Source organism: Equus przewalskii, chromosome 2, assembly GCF_037783145.1.
Source record: "Equus przewalskii isolate Varuska chromosome 2, EquPr2, whole genome shotgun sequence".
Classification (NCBI taxonomy): domain Eukaryota; kingdom Metazoa; phylum Chordata; class Mammalia; order Perissodactyla; family Equidae; genus Equus; species Equus przewalskii.
Window position 1 is genome coordinate 90,733,154 of NC_091832.1, and position 16,348 is coordinate 90,749,501.

Genomic DNA, 16,348 nt, shown 5'->3' on the forward strand with positions numbered 1-16,348 from the left:
GGGGGACCCCCGGAGCTCTGCTTTCCCGTCTCATAGACCGCACCCTGTCACACCCCTGGAAACCCTGAGTGCATGAAGCATGCACCTCTCCCGATCGCAGAATCTTCATGCCGTGACTGAGCCGTGGAAAGAATCTGTTTTCCTGATCTGTGTTCTAGATTTCACAGAGGCCCTGGCCCTCGACCAGCAGGGGACAAGTTCTGCAGCCAGGAAGTGCTGTGATGAGAAGCCTCGCGCTGCCTGTGCCCATTCTCAGCGGAGTGGGTGCCTCAGCGTATTGTGCCCAGTGTCTTCCTTGCCGTCCTTGGTTATAGCTGACGTGCTGTTGGGAAATTAGCTTGACAGGCATAATTGAGATACATAATGTCACAATGGGAAAAGGGGAGTTGTGGCTAAAGGGATAAGGGATGGTGAATCAAGGAAGAATCCTTGGCATTCCTGAGTTGTTTATGTAATAGCTATTGAACACGAAGGCCTGTGCAGTTTGAAGAAGCATCTTGAATATTATTAATTTATTACCGGAACATTTTTCAAAAAAAGACCTTAGGCTTTTTCTCTCTCCCTTTAGTTCTGTTTCTCTCTCTCTTCTCCTTAATGCAAATGACACAAAGGAAAGTTGGGGCAAAAATCGTCTGTCTGTGTCTTCTGGATTCAGGGAACACATGTAGATTCTGTATGGAATCATGATTTTTAGGGAGGGAGAGAGTGAAACTTTTATGTTTATTAAGAGATTAGATTGGTTGAGAAACATTGGCATAAAAGGAATTCTTGCCTGTGACTATCTTTTTCAAAAATTTTTAAATATTTATTTTGATGTAATCCTATTCTTTCATTGCCTTGTTGTGTTTCCTTAAATCCAAAGATAGAAACCAAAATTTGAGGGGTCTTTTTTAGAGTTCCCATTACTCTCAACTCAGTTTAAATGAGCATGCTTTAAATGAGCAGCCTGTGTATTGTAGTATGTGTGTGCACATATATGTGTGTATACCATGTATGTATGTATAACTTATGTGTACCTATGTCATTTTTGCTTAGATATTAAGGAGTGAAGTGTAGAAGATGTAATTCAGGGTGAAAGGAACATAAGACCTTCATTCCTTTAATTTCCCCACTCACTAATAAAATAATAATATAAAAAATAATTCCCCCCACATTGCATCTTTGTTCATCAGTCTCTAATTGAAGATGCCTGAGTCAGTGACCATTGCTGGTATCATAATGTTGGTGTCATACTGCTCTGTGTCTGTTGTGTCATGACATTGTTTAGAGCATGAAAAAAGAACTGTTTCTTGGAAATGACTTGAAATCACTTTGCAAAGAAATGCCCCCCACCCCAGTATACTGCTTTTTTATTGCCATTCATCATTTTTTTCCATCTATTATCAGTATTTTTCAGAATACTTTATAAGCTATTTCTTGGCCATACCTGAACTGTTTCTTAGGAAATCTCAATTGGCTCTAGTGTATTCCATAAGGGACTCATCTGCATTTCAAGGTCATTTACATATATTGAAAAACATGTAATGTTATAATAGACAACTTGACAAAGTAAGGATGTTACTTGCTTCTGTACACCAGCTTTGCAAAGTCAAGCCATCTTGACAAGCTTCCTTGTTTGGTTTCTCTGTTTGTTGACGCCATGATGTTCTCTTTATTTTCAGGTCCTCCCAGCTCACTTTTCTCTTTAAAGCTTTATCTGGACCTTAGGTGAAGATTGCTTTTGTTTGATTTATCAAAAACTGAAATTTCTCTGTGAAATACCCCTCGGTCTTACCCAGGTGACTTAAGGCTAAGCTGGAAGTGGAATCCTTCTGAAGATGGCAAGCAAGTGGAGTTGCATGCCTTCAAAGTGATAAGGTCAGACAGAACTCCCAGTAATCATGCCGTGCTGCTACTGTATCTCTCCCCTATAAATAGCGTGATTGTTTTAATTACAGTTCTGTAGCCGCTGTTTTTATCTATTCTGGATATTTGGATGCAAGGCTGGAAAGCATGTGATTAAATTGCTGTTAATGCCTTGGTACTTCATTATATAACACTTGTCTTGCTGTAGTGGAGAAGGGAATGTTTACTTAAAGAGTCCATCATGGATGAGCCAAGGGGGTAGGCAGGGTTTTAGTTGGGCACTTTTGGTTGCAAGGAACAGAGGCTCAGGTTCCCTCCAGTACCTGGGTTTTGTCGCTGGGATACATGGGAACTGGAACCAGGCTGGGAACGCTGACAGGAGGCAAGACAGGAGTAGGGAAGTGGCTCCTCGCCTCCCCTCTCAGCTCCCGGGGATCACGTGGTCCCCTTCTCTGCTCTCTACATTCCTGCTCCCTTCTCTTCTTGCTGACGAAGGACTTTCTCACCCTCTGCTTTATATCTTTTCTTTACCTCAGTGTTTCTGCTTCCGTATGATCTCCTTGGTTGTTACATTCCCTTTTCATGGAATCCTTTCATCTTCCGCTTCTGTAGCTGCTTGGCTTTTCTGTTGGCGTTTCTCAGCTCACCCTCCCTTGAGAGGGTGTGATTGGCTTGCCTCATCTTTCACTTGAGGCCGCCTCTGAGCCCCGTGAGTTAGCCCTGACCGCAGTCCCTGGTGAGCGGCAGCCTTCTCTTGCGTCGTGTGCATTCCTCTTCTCCGCCCTACACAGCAGGCTAAGGGCCACCAGTTCTTGGGGTGGCCACTGCCCGGTACACAGAGTGCCAGGAGCTGATTGGTTACATAGTTTCATCTTTTATAAAATCTTACAGCAGGATCTTCATTGTGATACTTTGTTATTCCTTTGTTAGTTCTTTTATTATTACTTTACTACAATACATGCACATTATAAATAATTATGAGTGCAAAGTTCTATAAAGTCTAGTTCTAACAGTATAAAAATTACTTTTTAAAAAGTTCTAATAGTCAAAAGAGTCTCTGGTTTCTTCTCTATGGGGCATCTCCCATATCAATGTCATTCCCCAGAGGTAACCATTGTTAACAGTTTAAGGTACGTCCTTCCAGACATTTCCTGTGTAGCTGTAAGCACATAGAGCCTCTTTCTTTGCCTTGCTAATATATAGCCAAAGCCCATGCGACAGCTACTTAAAAAATAACGAATACTCAGTGGTGAAAGTAGTGAAACTAATTTCATTCATTTCATTTTTATAGTTTTTATTTGGAAACTATAAATTTCCTGACTCAAGATGATCTAGTTATTAAACACCCCAGTCCTTACAGCTGGGTTAAGCAGTATGGTGCTGTGTATATAAATATGTATCAGTTTGTAGCATTGATGCACTTCATATCCGACTGGCAAAAAATGAACTTAAACTTCTAAAGGCAAAAGCCAGGCTCATCTCCATTGAAATGTGTTTTTGAGGATACCACTCGTTTAAATACTGACTCATATCTGGCATATTGCATCCTAGCAACAAGATGCTAACCATAGTTATCTGAAAAGAAGTAGCAGCTTTAGTATAAACATGGTAATCATCTATTTACTTGATGGCGTGATCTCTCTTTGAGTAAAGAAAGCCTACAGTAGAAGCTTGGAAGTAATTGAGAAAACAAAAAAAATTGTTTTTCATCATAAACATATTGAATGTACACTTGAGAAATTTTTGAAAACACAGAAGAAAGTAAAATTATTTTATCTACCAGTATGTTAATTTTTGTAATCTTTAAAAATAGTACATATGTTCTAATTTATAATGCAGATAATATTATTCTTGTATTTTGACAGATTAGGATCATATAGAAGAAAAATTATATAGTTTTGTGTTCTTTTTTTCATATAACATACTAGATACATTTTGCCGTGTCATTAAATAATTATTTGAGGACTTGATTTTAAATGTCTAAGTATCATTGTAGATATGTACTAAAATTTATTTACACATTCTAGGTCATTACCTAAATGTAATTTTAAATTCATAATTGTTTCTATTTCATAGTATTGTCTCATTGTGGAGAAGGGGTTCCATGAATTAGAAGGGTTGGCGGTCATCTTGGGGCTGGAAGTGGCTCCTGCAAATGCAGCCCACCTAACAGAAGGGGTCTGAGGGGTATCATGCCCAGGTTTCCCCGAGGTCTGGATGCAACTTATCTCTTAGAAAGGGGTGGGCGTCACGGCAATGAACTGCCCCCACCTGCGCTAAAAGGGCTCCTCCATGCTCGCTCTCGAGGCTGACCTTGGCCTGCACTGAGCCATCAGTTTCAGGTTTTCAGAGCTGCCTCTGCAGACAAGGTTAGAATCAATACACCTTCCTGTTGCATAAATGGAAGCAGCTGTAAATGTAATGAGACTGCATCTACCTTCCTCTGACTGCCTTGAGGGCTTGTTTGAGGAATTCGATCACACAGGAGTGTTTTTTGAATAAATTCAGTCCGTTGTCCTCATTGGTCTGTATCAGAGCCAACTTGAATCCCTGACAGAGGTCTGAGAACAAGCAGCTCATCTATGGGGATGAATCACCTTCACACTGCTGGGGTCAGGGCCGGCTTCCTGGGTGGCTGCTGTACAGGGACCTTCACTTAGAAAGGTCCCAGGCTTGGTTTAGTGTTTTACTGTGGCTGTCTTGAAATTCTTAAGAAGTTTTGGGCAAGGAGACCTGCATTTTCATTTTGCACAGAGCCCCACAAATTATGTAGCTGGGCCTAACTGGGCTGTTAAATAAGGTATTAGAAAATATTTTTATGATTCCTTCTCAGCCACTGGCCCAGAGAGAAGGAAAAATGAATTGCAATTGCCATCCCTTTTTACGGGAGGAGGTGCGTGTGACTTTAAGAGACTGGCCTGCAGGGTGAACTCGAGCGGCTCCTGGAAGAGTGGCCTTCGAGGGTGCTGGGTGGACTGGAGCAGAACATGCTCATTGGCTGCATGACAAAGGCTCTGCAGATGACGCGCTCTTCAGATTTCAGTCTTCTGCTCTGTTTGGTTAGTTATAAACCAGCCCGTGCTTCATCATTTGTGGTGGAAAATATGAACGTCAGGGCTTCTTTCTCTCCTTTGGAGCCATAACTTTCTGGGTACGTATAGTATATAAGCATGAATTTCAAAGACCCTTCCATCCAGAATTAGTTTGAAATACTACAACGCGGGTGCTCTCCCCCCCCATCCCCCCCCCCCACCCCCACTCTGAGTTTTGTCCTTCTGCACCCTTGAGCCTGCTTCCTTTTTGGTAAGAAATGTGTCAAGGGTCTGTCAGGATTGCCTAATGCACTAGTTCAGATTCTCCACACTTTTTTTTTTTTTAAGACTTTTTATTTCTTTTCCCTTTTCTCCCCAAATCCCCCCGATACATAGTTGTATAGTCTTCGTTGTGGGTCCTTTTAGTTGTGGCATGTGGGATGCTGCCTCAGCATGGTTTTGATGAGCAGTGCCATGTCCGTGCCCAGGATTCGAACCAACGAAACACTGGGCCGCCTGCAGTGGAGCGCGCAAACTTAACCACTTGGCCATGGGGCCAGCCCCCAGATTCTCCACACTTTTAAACCAGCGCCCCTTTGGGATAAATATATAAGGAAAACCTCGTGCCTCCTCATACTCATGTATTCTTGCCTTCAATTAAGAAATGATTTTGAGTTTTATTTTAATTTGCAGTGGGAAAACAATTTTTTTCGTTTCCCGAAATAAAAAGTTGTATTATAGAATTGAGTGTGCTCTTTAAAACTATACATATGATTCTAATAAACACAGTTCTGAAAAAATTACTGCCCAACCAGCCTTACCTTCCCTAATTTAGTGCTATTTAAGGTGCCTGGTTTGCAACCTGTTCGTTACCACTGCCTGGAGCTAAAGAACAGAAATTGAGATTAAACATTTAGAAATCTAGAGCAATTTGTCTGTTGAATTAAATAATTAAAAAATCAGAGGCTTGTATTTTCTTTGTCTTTTTTCATATTCTATAAATATTTTTTAGTATTTCATGTGCGCCATTTTCGACAAAAGAATCAGTCTGCCACAGATTGGAAACTAAAAACAAACAAACAGAAACTGATTCTTTAACCACAAATAGTTTAAGTACTATCCTAATTGAGAAGTATTGTCCTAATGGGCAGAGTCAGCGATATATTTCCTATGCTAATAGACTTCTCATTAACTTATCTTTTCACAATCAGTGACAAGCCCCTGTGAGAGAAAGGGAGAGAGAGAGAGAGAGAGAGATGTGTATGTGTGTGTGTGTTGTGTGTGTAAGATGGGCTCCCTCCCCTCGAGTAACTTGTCATATTTTCAGGCAGCCATGATACATGTCTGGCTGGAATGGTGTCATGAAAGGCAGCTATTGAAGTTGAGAGGAAAGAGTTGTGTATGGCCTGTTCAAACCAACAACAGTGGTTTGAACTGTGTTGTGAAATCATTTTTACCTAAATATGCTAGAAGGATTGGAAAATAGAAACATTCGTAGACTCTTCTACACTGAAGGTGGAATCCCAATATTGAGACTGGTCTCTCCCTTGTAGCCAGTAGCACCCATACTTGAGTAAGGCTGTTATACTCTTTGAGGTTATGAAACTGAGAAAACGCATTGCCCCCATCTCCAGCCCCAGCCTCCCCTCCCAACAAACCTCCCACGTGCCCACCTCCTTACACAGAGACAGCCGTCGCCTGTATCCCTCTCTCATCATACACACTGTGGCTGGCCCACAGTGACCCGTGTGTGCCTTCACACTGTTCACTGTGGCACCATGAACTCAGGTGCGTGTGTAGGTGGGGAGCTGACCCTCACCTGGAAATTCCAGCATTCTCCTTCACAGCTGTGCACACAGGACACTTTCGCTAATCTCTCACCTGCTCCCTGGCCAGGAGGGCAAACATAGTGTTCAGCAATCTGTGTGTTGGGTGTAGGAGTTTAAATTGATTAATTAAATCTTTGGGTTTTCTTGTTTTTTGGCAACAACTGCTAATCTCTAGACTGGTTTCCAAAAGTCGGAGGATGGAAAGACTTGTGCTTCCCTTAAATATCTCTGCTTTTGATCCAACTTAATTCCAAATAAATCCCAATGTTCATTAAAGAGTGAAATTACTTCTGAAAGTAGAGGGGTTGATTTCCAGGGTACAGAGTTGCAGATCTGGGTTGGATCTGCCTTACCTCACACTTTCTGAGATGGAATTCCCAGCCTTCTTCTCAAGTATTGGTTTCCTTTCATTGTACGATTCTTAGACAATTTTAATTATTTAGGGTCAATTTACTAGAACTTAATATATTGGATAGTGTGGTACAAAGATGAATAAGCTCTGAAAATAATTCTTGGTTTCTCCCAGTGTCCATCAAGTTGAAAACTTTGTGGCCCATAGTCTAAATCTTCAGCATAAAGTGCTGGGCATCAGTGTAGGCTCCGGGAATTCCAAGATAAATAAGGCTGTGCCTGCCCTCAAGGAGCTCACAGACTGGTGGGAGGAAACTGTACTTTTTTTTTTTTCAGTAGGAAACAATGTGATAATTACCTTAGTAATATGAAGTCAAAGTGGTTGGCAGATCACAGAAAAGGAAACAGTTAATTGCCAGGAGATTTGGGGGTTGAGTGTTGAGAGGATGGGGAGGGTGTTGGAGAAAGCTGAGCAAATGCTTTAGGTAACCTTGACCTGGATATTGAAGGAAATAGACGTTGGCCAGAAAGGGAAAAAAGAAAGGACGTTTCAGATCAAGTGAAATGACTTGTGCAAAGCTTGTAAAGCTTTAACAACAAGCAAGCAAACAAACAAGGTTTATTAAGAGAAGTGTAAAATTTATGATGTGGCCGGAGCTGCATCTGTCAGCAGCTGCTTCTGGATGTTATTGTTTAATTACTTTCTGCCTAATATCACGTAGCCCACATAAAAGTGGTGAGTGGTGAGACTTACAGGAAATGTACCAGTTACGTCTAGGGAGCAGCAGGCCGAGGACAGGGTGGAAGCACGTGACCTGCAGCAACTTTCCATCTTCCCAGAGAGTAAGTCAGACGTGGGAGTGATGCAGAGCGACTTGCAAACCCTGATCCAAGATTCTTGCCTTTATATAGAAGATACATAAAGAAGTAAATCCAGGAGGACTGGCTCTCTGGCTTTAGAGATATCAGTGTATATTTGCTGAAACGAATCGAAATCCAGCGTATATATTAGTGGAAAACTCTAAATGGTAAATTCTGAGTTTCTGACCTGGACCTCTCAGCAAATGTCAGCACAGTGGGAAAGGCAAATCACTCGCAGAATAGGAGACTGGAATGGCCAACAAACAGGAAAAGCTACTCAAACTCATTAATCAGAGAAATGCAAATTTAAACAACAAATAGATACAATTTCTCATCCTTAAGATTGGCAAAATAAAAAACAATAGGATAATACCAAGTATTGCAGATATTATGGAGAAACAGATATTCTCTCGCTTTCCTGGTAAGAGTGTAAATTGGCACAATCACCTTGGAGAGCAATTTTGTGATACCTAAGAAGGTTTAAAAACACACTTACCCTGTGACCCAACGATTCCATTCTAAAGAAATCTGCTGTCATGCTTAAGGATCATGTACAAAGAAAATAATTGCCGTGTCTGTTATAGCAAAACATTGGAGATAAACCCAAATTTCCTTTATTAGGAAAATGGATAAGTTATAGTCCATTTATACAGAGGAATGTTACCCAACATTTAAAATGAATGAATCAGATTTACAAGTATAACCTGGGTAAATTTTGCAAACGTTGGGTGGAAAAAAATAGGTTGTAGAATAATATCTACTCTTTATCATTAATGTAAATTTTACAATACACATCAGAGTTAAATCTATATTCATGTACATACACATAGGGCAATAAAAGCGTAAGGATCTGGATGGGAAGAATACAAAATAGTTTGAGAATGGTGACTGGAGAGAGGGAAATAGGATTGAGGAGGCACAGAGGGGACCTTTGCTATGTGTTACATTTTCTTTCTTTAAAAAAAAAAAACAGATCTGAAGCAGATAAGGCCAAATGTTAAAGTCAGACTGGTGGTGCATGTATTTTGTAATTTCTTATACTTTTCGGTAGTTTTGAAATCTTTCATTAAACAATAGTGCTTAGTACGTTCCAGGCACTCTCTGAGTGGGTACTATCATTGTTTCCATATCATGGTACTGTTATTGTTTCCGTATCATGACACAAACTGAGGCTGAGCCTGCTTCCTTACCACGCTGGCATGGTCTTCATAGATCTCTGCCTCATCTCCAACTGGCTGCATGGCTGAGGAAATAGAGGGAGGCTGAGTGATCTTTAGGATCCTGTCCACTCTACATGAAATTATTCTGAGATCGTCACTAGGATCATTCAGTGGGTTGATTGCTGTCGTGGGCACATTCCTTTGTGTCCATCACTCTCTTGACAGATCCCCTCCCCTTCCCACCCCACGCGTGGTCTGCCCGGGAGTGGAGCCATGACTCTATAAGTATCACACACCCTCTAGTGCCCACAGCTGGGTAGGAAGCCCAAAGGTACCAATTTTGCAGTGTTTTCTGAATCTCCTTGAAAACAGCACTTTTATGTTACAAGATGCTCCTGAACTAATATAATAGGTGGATGAAGGGAAGAGTTATTTTGAGGGCCATAATTTGATTTAGTTATCTCAGGCGATCAAAGATTGTTTAACACCAGAAATAGCTGACTAGAACAGCTGCTAAAACAACGCTTTGTGTGGGAAATGATGAACGGTTCAGTATTTTGACAGCCCTTTCAGAGGTATGAGTAATAAGACTTCTAAGAAAATCCTGATTGCTGCTTTTTTTTGGATTCTCTAGCCCAGATTTCCCATCTTCTAGTATTCTCTATGGATAGAGGGTGGAGGACAAATATTTCTCTTTTCCAGTGTCTTGATTCCTTATATCAATAGAGTTTAGGCAGCATGGTGATAACTGATTATTTAGGTTTTCAAAAAATGTTGACACCACTCAACTTAAACAGTAATCTTTACTACACATATTAAAGATTTTGTTCTTATTGTCTTTAAACTAAATCAGGGTATAGGGCATTGCTCCAGTCTCTGATGCATATCCAATAAAACAAAAGATTGTGTGGAACTAAGATGAAATGTCTGCCCCGCCTAGAGACCAGCCCCCTATATAAATGGCCTGTAGTCTTTGTTCTGTAAGATGGTTCTTTTGGACATTAGTCAGCCATCTACCCCCTTGCTAGGAAGCTGTAATAAAACCCTCTCTTCTACCTCTTTGCCTAATTTTATGTGTACCTAGTGTGAGTATCACCATATTTTACTGTCTGTACTTTACTTTAAAATATTTCAGCATGGACCCTGTGGTAGGTATGTATATACCTGTTAGTCTTCATCTAAATCTTAGTGGAAAGTGAAGTTGGTGGTGCTAGTTGTGAACGCACAGTCAGGGTTGGTGGGCTGGCATCTAATCAGAAGCCCTCACTCCTGGGGAGGTCTACCTTGAGCAACTCAGTATTCTTCATCTCTGAGTGACACCAGAGGACTTGTTAATTAGAATAATGCATATTGGAGATGGATTTTAATTGGGGACATTCGTGGTGATCAAGACGTGTCGTTTGAGTTGGACCTTTTCAGAGACCTTCCCTCCTGTATATTAAAGAGTACAGAAGTCTAGTGAGACATCAAGGATGGGGAAACAGGCTCAGAGAGGCTGGGTCTGGGAGTTGGGAAGTGGCAGAGCCAGTACTGAAGAATTCAAGAACCAGGACTGCCTCTGTCAGCTGCTCTGGCCAGTGAGCTATGCTTGCCCTTGGAAGAATCTTCATCTACCAGGACACTCTGTAATGAGAGGCTCATTAAACCCTGTAGGCTAATCTTTGACTGCAGCTTTCTAACTCCAGACTGAAATTTATGTGCCTTAGAACCAACATACATGATGGCTTCCAGTATTTTGGGCATTTTATTTCTTCTTTTGATTCAAGAAGAGGGAAGCATTACAAACATTCAGGTATCATGAGTGATGCTTTACGTTTTTAGTTAACAGAATGTTTAGCTGGCATTGTTTTCTGTTTTTCCTATTAATATACTCTTCCAGCTGTAGATCATTGAAAAGTAATTAGAGGTCTTTGCAGTAAATCCGAGTCACAGCACAGAAAACAAAAATGCACACGTGTGTGGCATTATGTGAAAATCTACCCCTGGAAAACTGCAGGCTCTAAGGATTTTATTTTTAATATACTTCACATGGTCCAGAGCAAACCAATGAATTAGTTTCCACTTTAGTGAAAGTTTGTTTTTCCTGGTGTGTTCAGGTCAGCTAATGGTCGCTGTGGTTTGGAGTGTTCCTAAATGGATTCCTGTCCTTGGACAAAGACCAAGGACAATGTAGGCCTTCCCCGTGGCCAACCTCCCTTAGGCGGCTTGATTAATACTCCTGGCTCAGGAAGGCAAGTGCTGTTACAACCACTTTACAACTGAGAAAATCAAAGCAGTGAGAAGTCAAATGGCCTGTCCACGCCACAGAATTGGTTATAACAGAGTCAGAGCCGGAACTGAGCTCTTCTGAACACTAGTTGACTCGTCCCCTGCTCTTTCCATGACTCCAGGCTGCCAGAGCAGAAGGAAGTGAATTTCAGTGGTATTGTGCCTATCAAGGTATTATTTGGTATCGTCAGAATCAAACCTCAGGATTACAAGATAACACGTCAAGAGATACTTGTGGTGACAGCTTCAGAAGAACTCGAGGTTCCGATTCAGTATAACTTCATGAAGAGCCTGTAGGGGCCAGGCGCTGAGCTTGGTGCTTGCTGGTGTGCTATTTATTTTCAACAGTGGCAGAGCAAGGGAGGCTGGGGGCCGTTGGCCTCCCTTCCCAGCCTCAGCCACCATCACTTCCATCCCAGAGCTATCCTTACTAAACATGCAATCCAAGTAAAAGTCAAATTAAATAAAGGAGCGTCTTGGCAGGTTCTAGACAGGTGCTGAACCCCTCATTCCAACCAGCCTCTTACCTCTAAGTCTTACTACCTTCAGTCTTGAAGAACAACCTTGTAATTTTGATATTGTCTCCATTTTGCAGTTGAGAAAACCAAGGCATTGGGAATACATTGTCTGCCCTAAAATAAAAACTAGCCAGGGTTCCTAATTGGTCCTTCCGAGTCCAGTCCCTGCTCTATGCTGAGTTCTAGCTGACTTTGGAATAATTATGGGCTTTACATTATGGGGATATTTTGGATTTGTCCTGCCAAGTAAGGGGTCTAGTGTATTTGACCTTGTGGAGTTTGTGTGTCTGTGTCCATGTTCTTTTAGAATAGTGTAGAAAGTGTTTGCTGTCTAATGACGGCGCAGTGTGGATATAGGAGGCACACCTTCCTGTAGCGGGGAGGGAAGGGGGAAGAGAAATTTGCACTCCTGGAAAGAGAAGGCACTGCCTCTTCTTAAGTGAGCATGGGTCTACTGGGCATTTGTATTTCTCACAAATAGCTAAATTCATTTGTGGGATGTCCAGGCTTGCCTGGACTTGGATGATGTAAGCAAGTTTCCCCAGGACCTGACCAGATCGCTGAGGTTCCCAGCCCAAAGTACTCACCTTTGTGCTACCCAATCCCTTTCCTGATCCTTTGTCTAATTACTGCATCCTCGCAGAGTGTAGACCACACTCCAGTCAGTCAGCTCTGGTTTTAATGATTGATGTGATAAATGGCAAAGGACTCTGCTGTTGAGACGGGAAAATGCTTGTTTCACAGCCCTTGGTCACTCCTAAACAGTGTTAAGACACTCCTTGACCTGCTCCCCTGCTAGATTATAAAGGCCTTATGGACTAGGTCGTATTCAGCTTTGTGCCCACAGAGTTTGCTTTGCACATAGTAGGTACTTAATTAGTGTTTGCTGAGCTGAACTGTACTTTTTTCAGTAAAAAAGAAAAGTGGGGCAGATGAAAATAACATGTGGGGCAGCCGGCTGCACCGACTCAGATATACATAATTGGTTCCTGTGGCTTTGACAAGTTACTCAAATTAAAGATTAATTTCTTAGATGAAAAAGGGAAAATAATGCATATTGGCCATTATGAAGGTAAAGCAGAGACCCCAGCATGTAAGTGCTTAATACCTTGCTTAGTTTTATTTGAAATAGACATTTATAAATTCCACCGTATGCCAGGGACTGACACAGCCTTGTTAGCCTCCCATTACTTTTGAAACCAGCAGTCTTTCAGCTCTTGCAGTTTCTCTCGGAGGTTGTTGGAACAAATAACGTAGAGCCAGCATCATCGTGTCTAAGATGAGAGTTTTGTCAAGGCAGGGTGCAGTGGGAGAGGGGTTGTTGAGAGGTCCAGCAGAAGGGGCGTGTTCCCACCGCCTCTGGGAAAGCACTGAGGAAACTCTCATGCATTTCTCTGCCCTCAGGCCTCCTGGTGGGTACCCTTGATGTCGTGCTGGACTCCAGTGCCCGGGTGGCTCCTTACCGAATCCTGTACCAGACTCCAGACTCTTTGGTCTATTGGACTATTGCCTGTGGTAAGTAGCGATACTCTGAAATACAGAGAAACCTTATGATTAATGACTTTCTGCCAGAGGGGAAGGAACATTTATTTGTGGAATGCAATCTTTTGGTATTTCAGGGTAATTAGCCTTAGCCATTTCAACAGATAAACCCCAAATGTCAATGGCTTAACACGGTAAAGGTTTCTTCTCACTCTGTCGAAGTCTTGTTTGGATCTGTGGCCTCCTCCAACTGTAGTGACACCCTCTGGAGCGCAAAGCCTTCAAGGTCAACCTAACGAGGGAAAAGTGGGAAGTGGAAGCACACCTGCGTTTTAACTTCTTTGGCCCAAAAGTGTCACACACCACTTTCATTCACACGCTATTAGCTAGAACTAGTCACATGGCCCCAGCCTAACCCCAAGGGATGCTGGGAAATAAAGAGGAACACATGGAATACTTGGGTGTACTAAGTAATACTTATACATCCTAGCAGAAGACTTCCTACTGAGTAGGGATCTTTTTTTCTCCTGATGATAATCTGTAAGAATGTGCTGTGCTTAAAATGGTGGGAAACGATCATCTTGTTATTGGATCTCTCACAAGGATTTCTAATCCAAAGTCGCCAAGATGTTTTTAGTGGTTTGTTTGCATGTGGCTTTTCAAATAACCAGAGGAAAAGCCAGGGCACTGAACACTTTAGTTTTTTCATATTTTTACTGCTACTTGATTTTTTCTTCCGTTAATAGAATTTATTTTTTAAAGCAGTTTTAGATTTACAGAAAAGTTGAGCAGATAGTTCAGAGAGCTCTCATATACCCTCCAGATACATAGGTTCCCCTATTATCAACATCTTACTGTGGTACATTTGTTCTAATTAATGAATCAATATTGATACATTATTACTAAATTTATTTACACTATTACTAAGTTTATTTAGGTTTCCTTAGTTTTTACCTAATGTCATTTTTTTTGTTCCAGGATCCCATCTAGTATACTATATTATATTTAGTTGTCGTATCTCTTTAGGCTCCTCTTGGCTGTGGATGTTTCTCAGACCTTCCTTGTGTTTTTTTGAGGAAGATTAGCCCTGAGCTAACATCTGCCACCAATCCTCCTCTTTTTGCTGAGGAAGACTGGCCCTGAGCTCACATCCGTGCCCATCTTCCTCTATTTTATATGTGGGACGCCTGCCACAGCATGGCTTGACAAGTGGTGCGTAGGTCCACACCTGGGATCTGAACCAGCGAACCCTGGGCCACTGAAGCGGAACATGTGAACTTAACCACTGTGCCACCGGGCTGGCCCCAGACTTTACTTGTTTTTTATGACCCTGCCAGTTTTGAAGGATACTGGTCAGGTTTGTTATGGAATGTCCCTCTACTGGAATTTGTCTGATGTTTTTCTCATGGTTAGGTTAGGGTGATGGATTTTTGTGACCAAGATCACAGAGGTAAAGTGCTGCTGTCATCACGTGTCAAGCAAGGGTACATACTGTCAGCTTTATTTATGAGCGATGATGTTGTCCTTGATCACCCAGCTGATCTTCACCATCAAGTTACTCTTTTCTTCCCCTTTCCATGCTGTCCTCTTTGGAAGGAAGTCACTATACACAGCACACACTTAAGAAGTGGGGAGTTATAATTTATTCAATTATTTTTATCAGTATGGGACCATGAATATTTATTTTATGCTTTGGAGGAGTACAGTAGTACTTTACTTATTTTGTTGCTCAAATCATTCCAACTTTGGCCATTGGGAGCTCTTCCAGTTGACTTTATTCAGTTTTTAAATTGGTTTCTACTCCACAGGAAGTGCTGTGCTGGGATCTAAAGATAGTTAGACCCAGTCTCTGCTCTTGAGAACACAGTAAATATTCAATTATAGCCCAGTGTGAACAAATACCATACAGCGCCATTTGATTGCAGAGCACCCAACTAAATACAGGAATCTCTGCCGGCTTTCTCCGTAGGTACAGGAAGTTGTCTGGGTGTGATTTCAGCCTGCTGGGAGGCTCCAGTGCCCTAGTAATGCTCCCTCAAGGATTTAGTAGTACCCGAAATTCTAACATTGTAGTTATATCCGTTTAGAGTGATTCTGGTTCAGATGCAAACAGCCCCGTGAGGAACAGTAGAATCTATCAGTCATTTATACATTCTGGTGAATGAAGAAATGGCATCAGGGTTTAGGGCTTGGGGAAAACCACCTAGGAGTGAAGCATGGGGATTAGAGTGAGAGGAAAGAGGTAAAGAAAGAGGGAAGCTGGGACCCTGAAGAAGACAGACTCACTAGTGTAACCCAGGCTCCTGTAAGATAGCATTCCAGCCATCTCTTCCATTCATTTAGTACAAAGGGAAACAGCCCAGTAGCTGCTGTTGACGGGGAAGTGCCCTGTGGTAGTTGATTGGGAAAGTGTCACATTCTGTTGGCAAACAATCTAGAACAGTGTTAAAATAGACGTTGTAGCCAGCAAGTGAAGAAGCAGAAAGAAAGGAAATTAGAAATTAGGCAGAGCCACGAAACCACTTGACTTAAGAGGGTGTGGAAAGGACACTTGACACATTCTCACTCACCTTCCAGCACTTCCTCTACTTGTGCCCAGAGGTTTTCAAGATCCTCTGGAGCCTGGAGCTCCTCAGGGCCCTCGGATCTCTCCTTACAGTGCTCTAGGCTCCTGGCTTTCCCAGGTCAGTGTATGCAGTGCTCTGAGCAGCTGGTTGGTGCCTGTGTGACTCTTGTTTCCTGTCCCCTCAGCCCTAACCTTTTTTTCTTTCCCATTCCCTGACATCACTATTCCTCAGTCTGTTTCTGGGGCTTTGCCATTCTACAAAGCAGATGCTCCTATGAATGCTCATGTGGGAAAGAGCCCAGAGTTACGAAGCTGAATTATTCCTGAATTATTCGCTGAGCCAAGGCTAAGGAACCCTAGGCAGTAAATGCTGATGGCATAATTTATGCCACAGAGAGATCTACTTTCGTTTTCCCAGCAAGTAATGCCTGTCACA

At 42.0% G+C, this 16,348-nt stretch overlaps 1 protein-coding gene across 2 annotated transcripts in view; it reads left to right on the forward strand.

Moving 5' to 3' along the window:
- The window catches only part of TBC1D9 (TBC1 domain family member 9), a 109,260-nt gene that overhangs the window by 30,916 nt on the left and 61,996 nt on the right, over positions 1–16,348 (forward strand). For both annotated transcript variants that reach the window (XM_008528545.2, XM_070609046.1), the window contains exon 2: positions 13,269–13,379. In XM_008528545.2, coding sequence (XP_008526767.1) covers positions 13,269–13,379 — 111 coding nt within the window. The remainder of the gene's footprint in view (positions 1–13,268; positions 13,380–16,348) is intronic.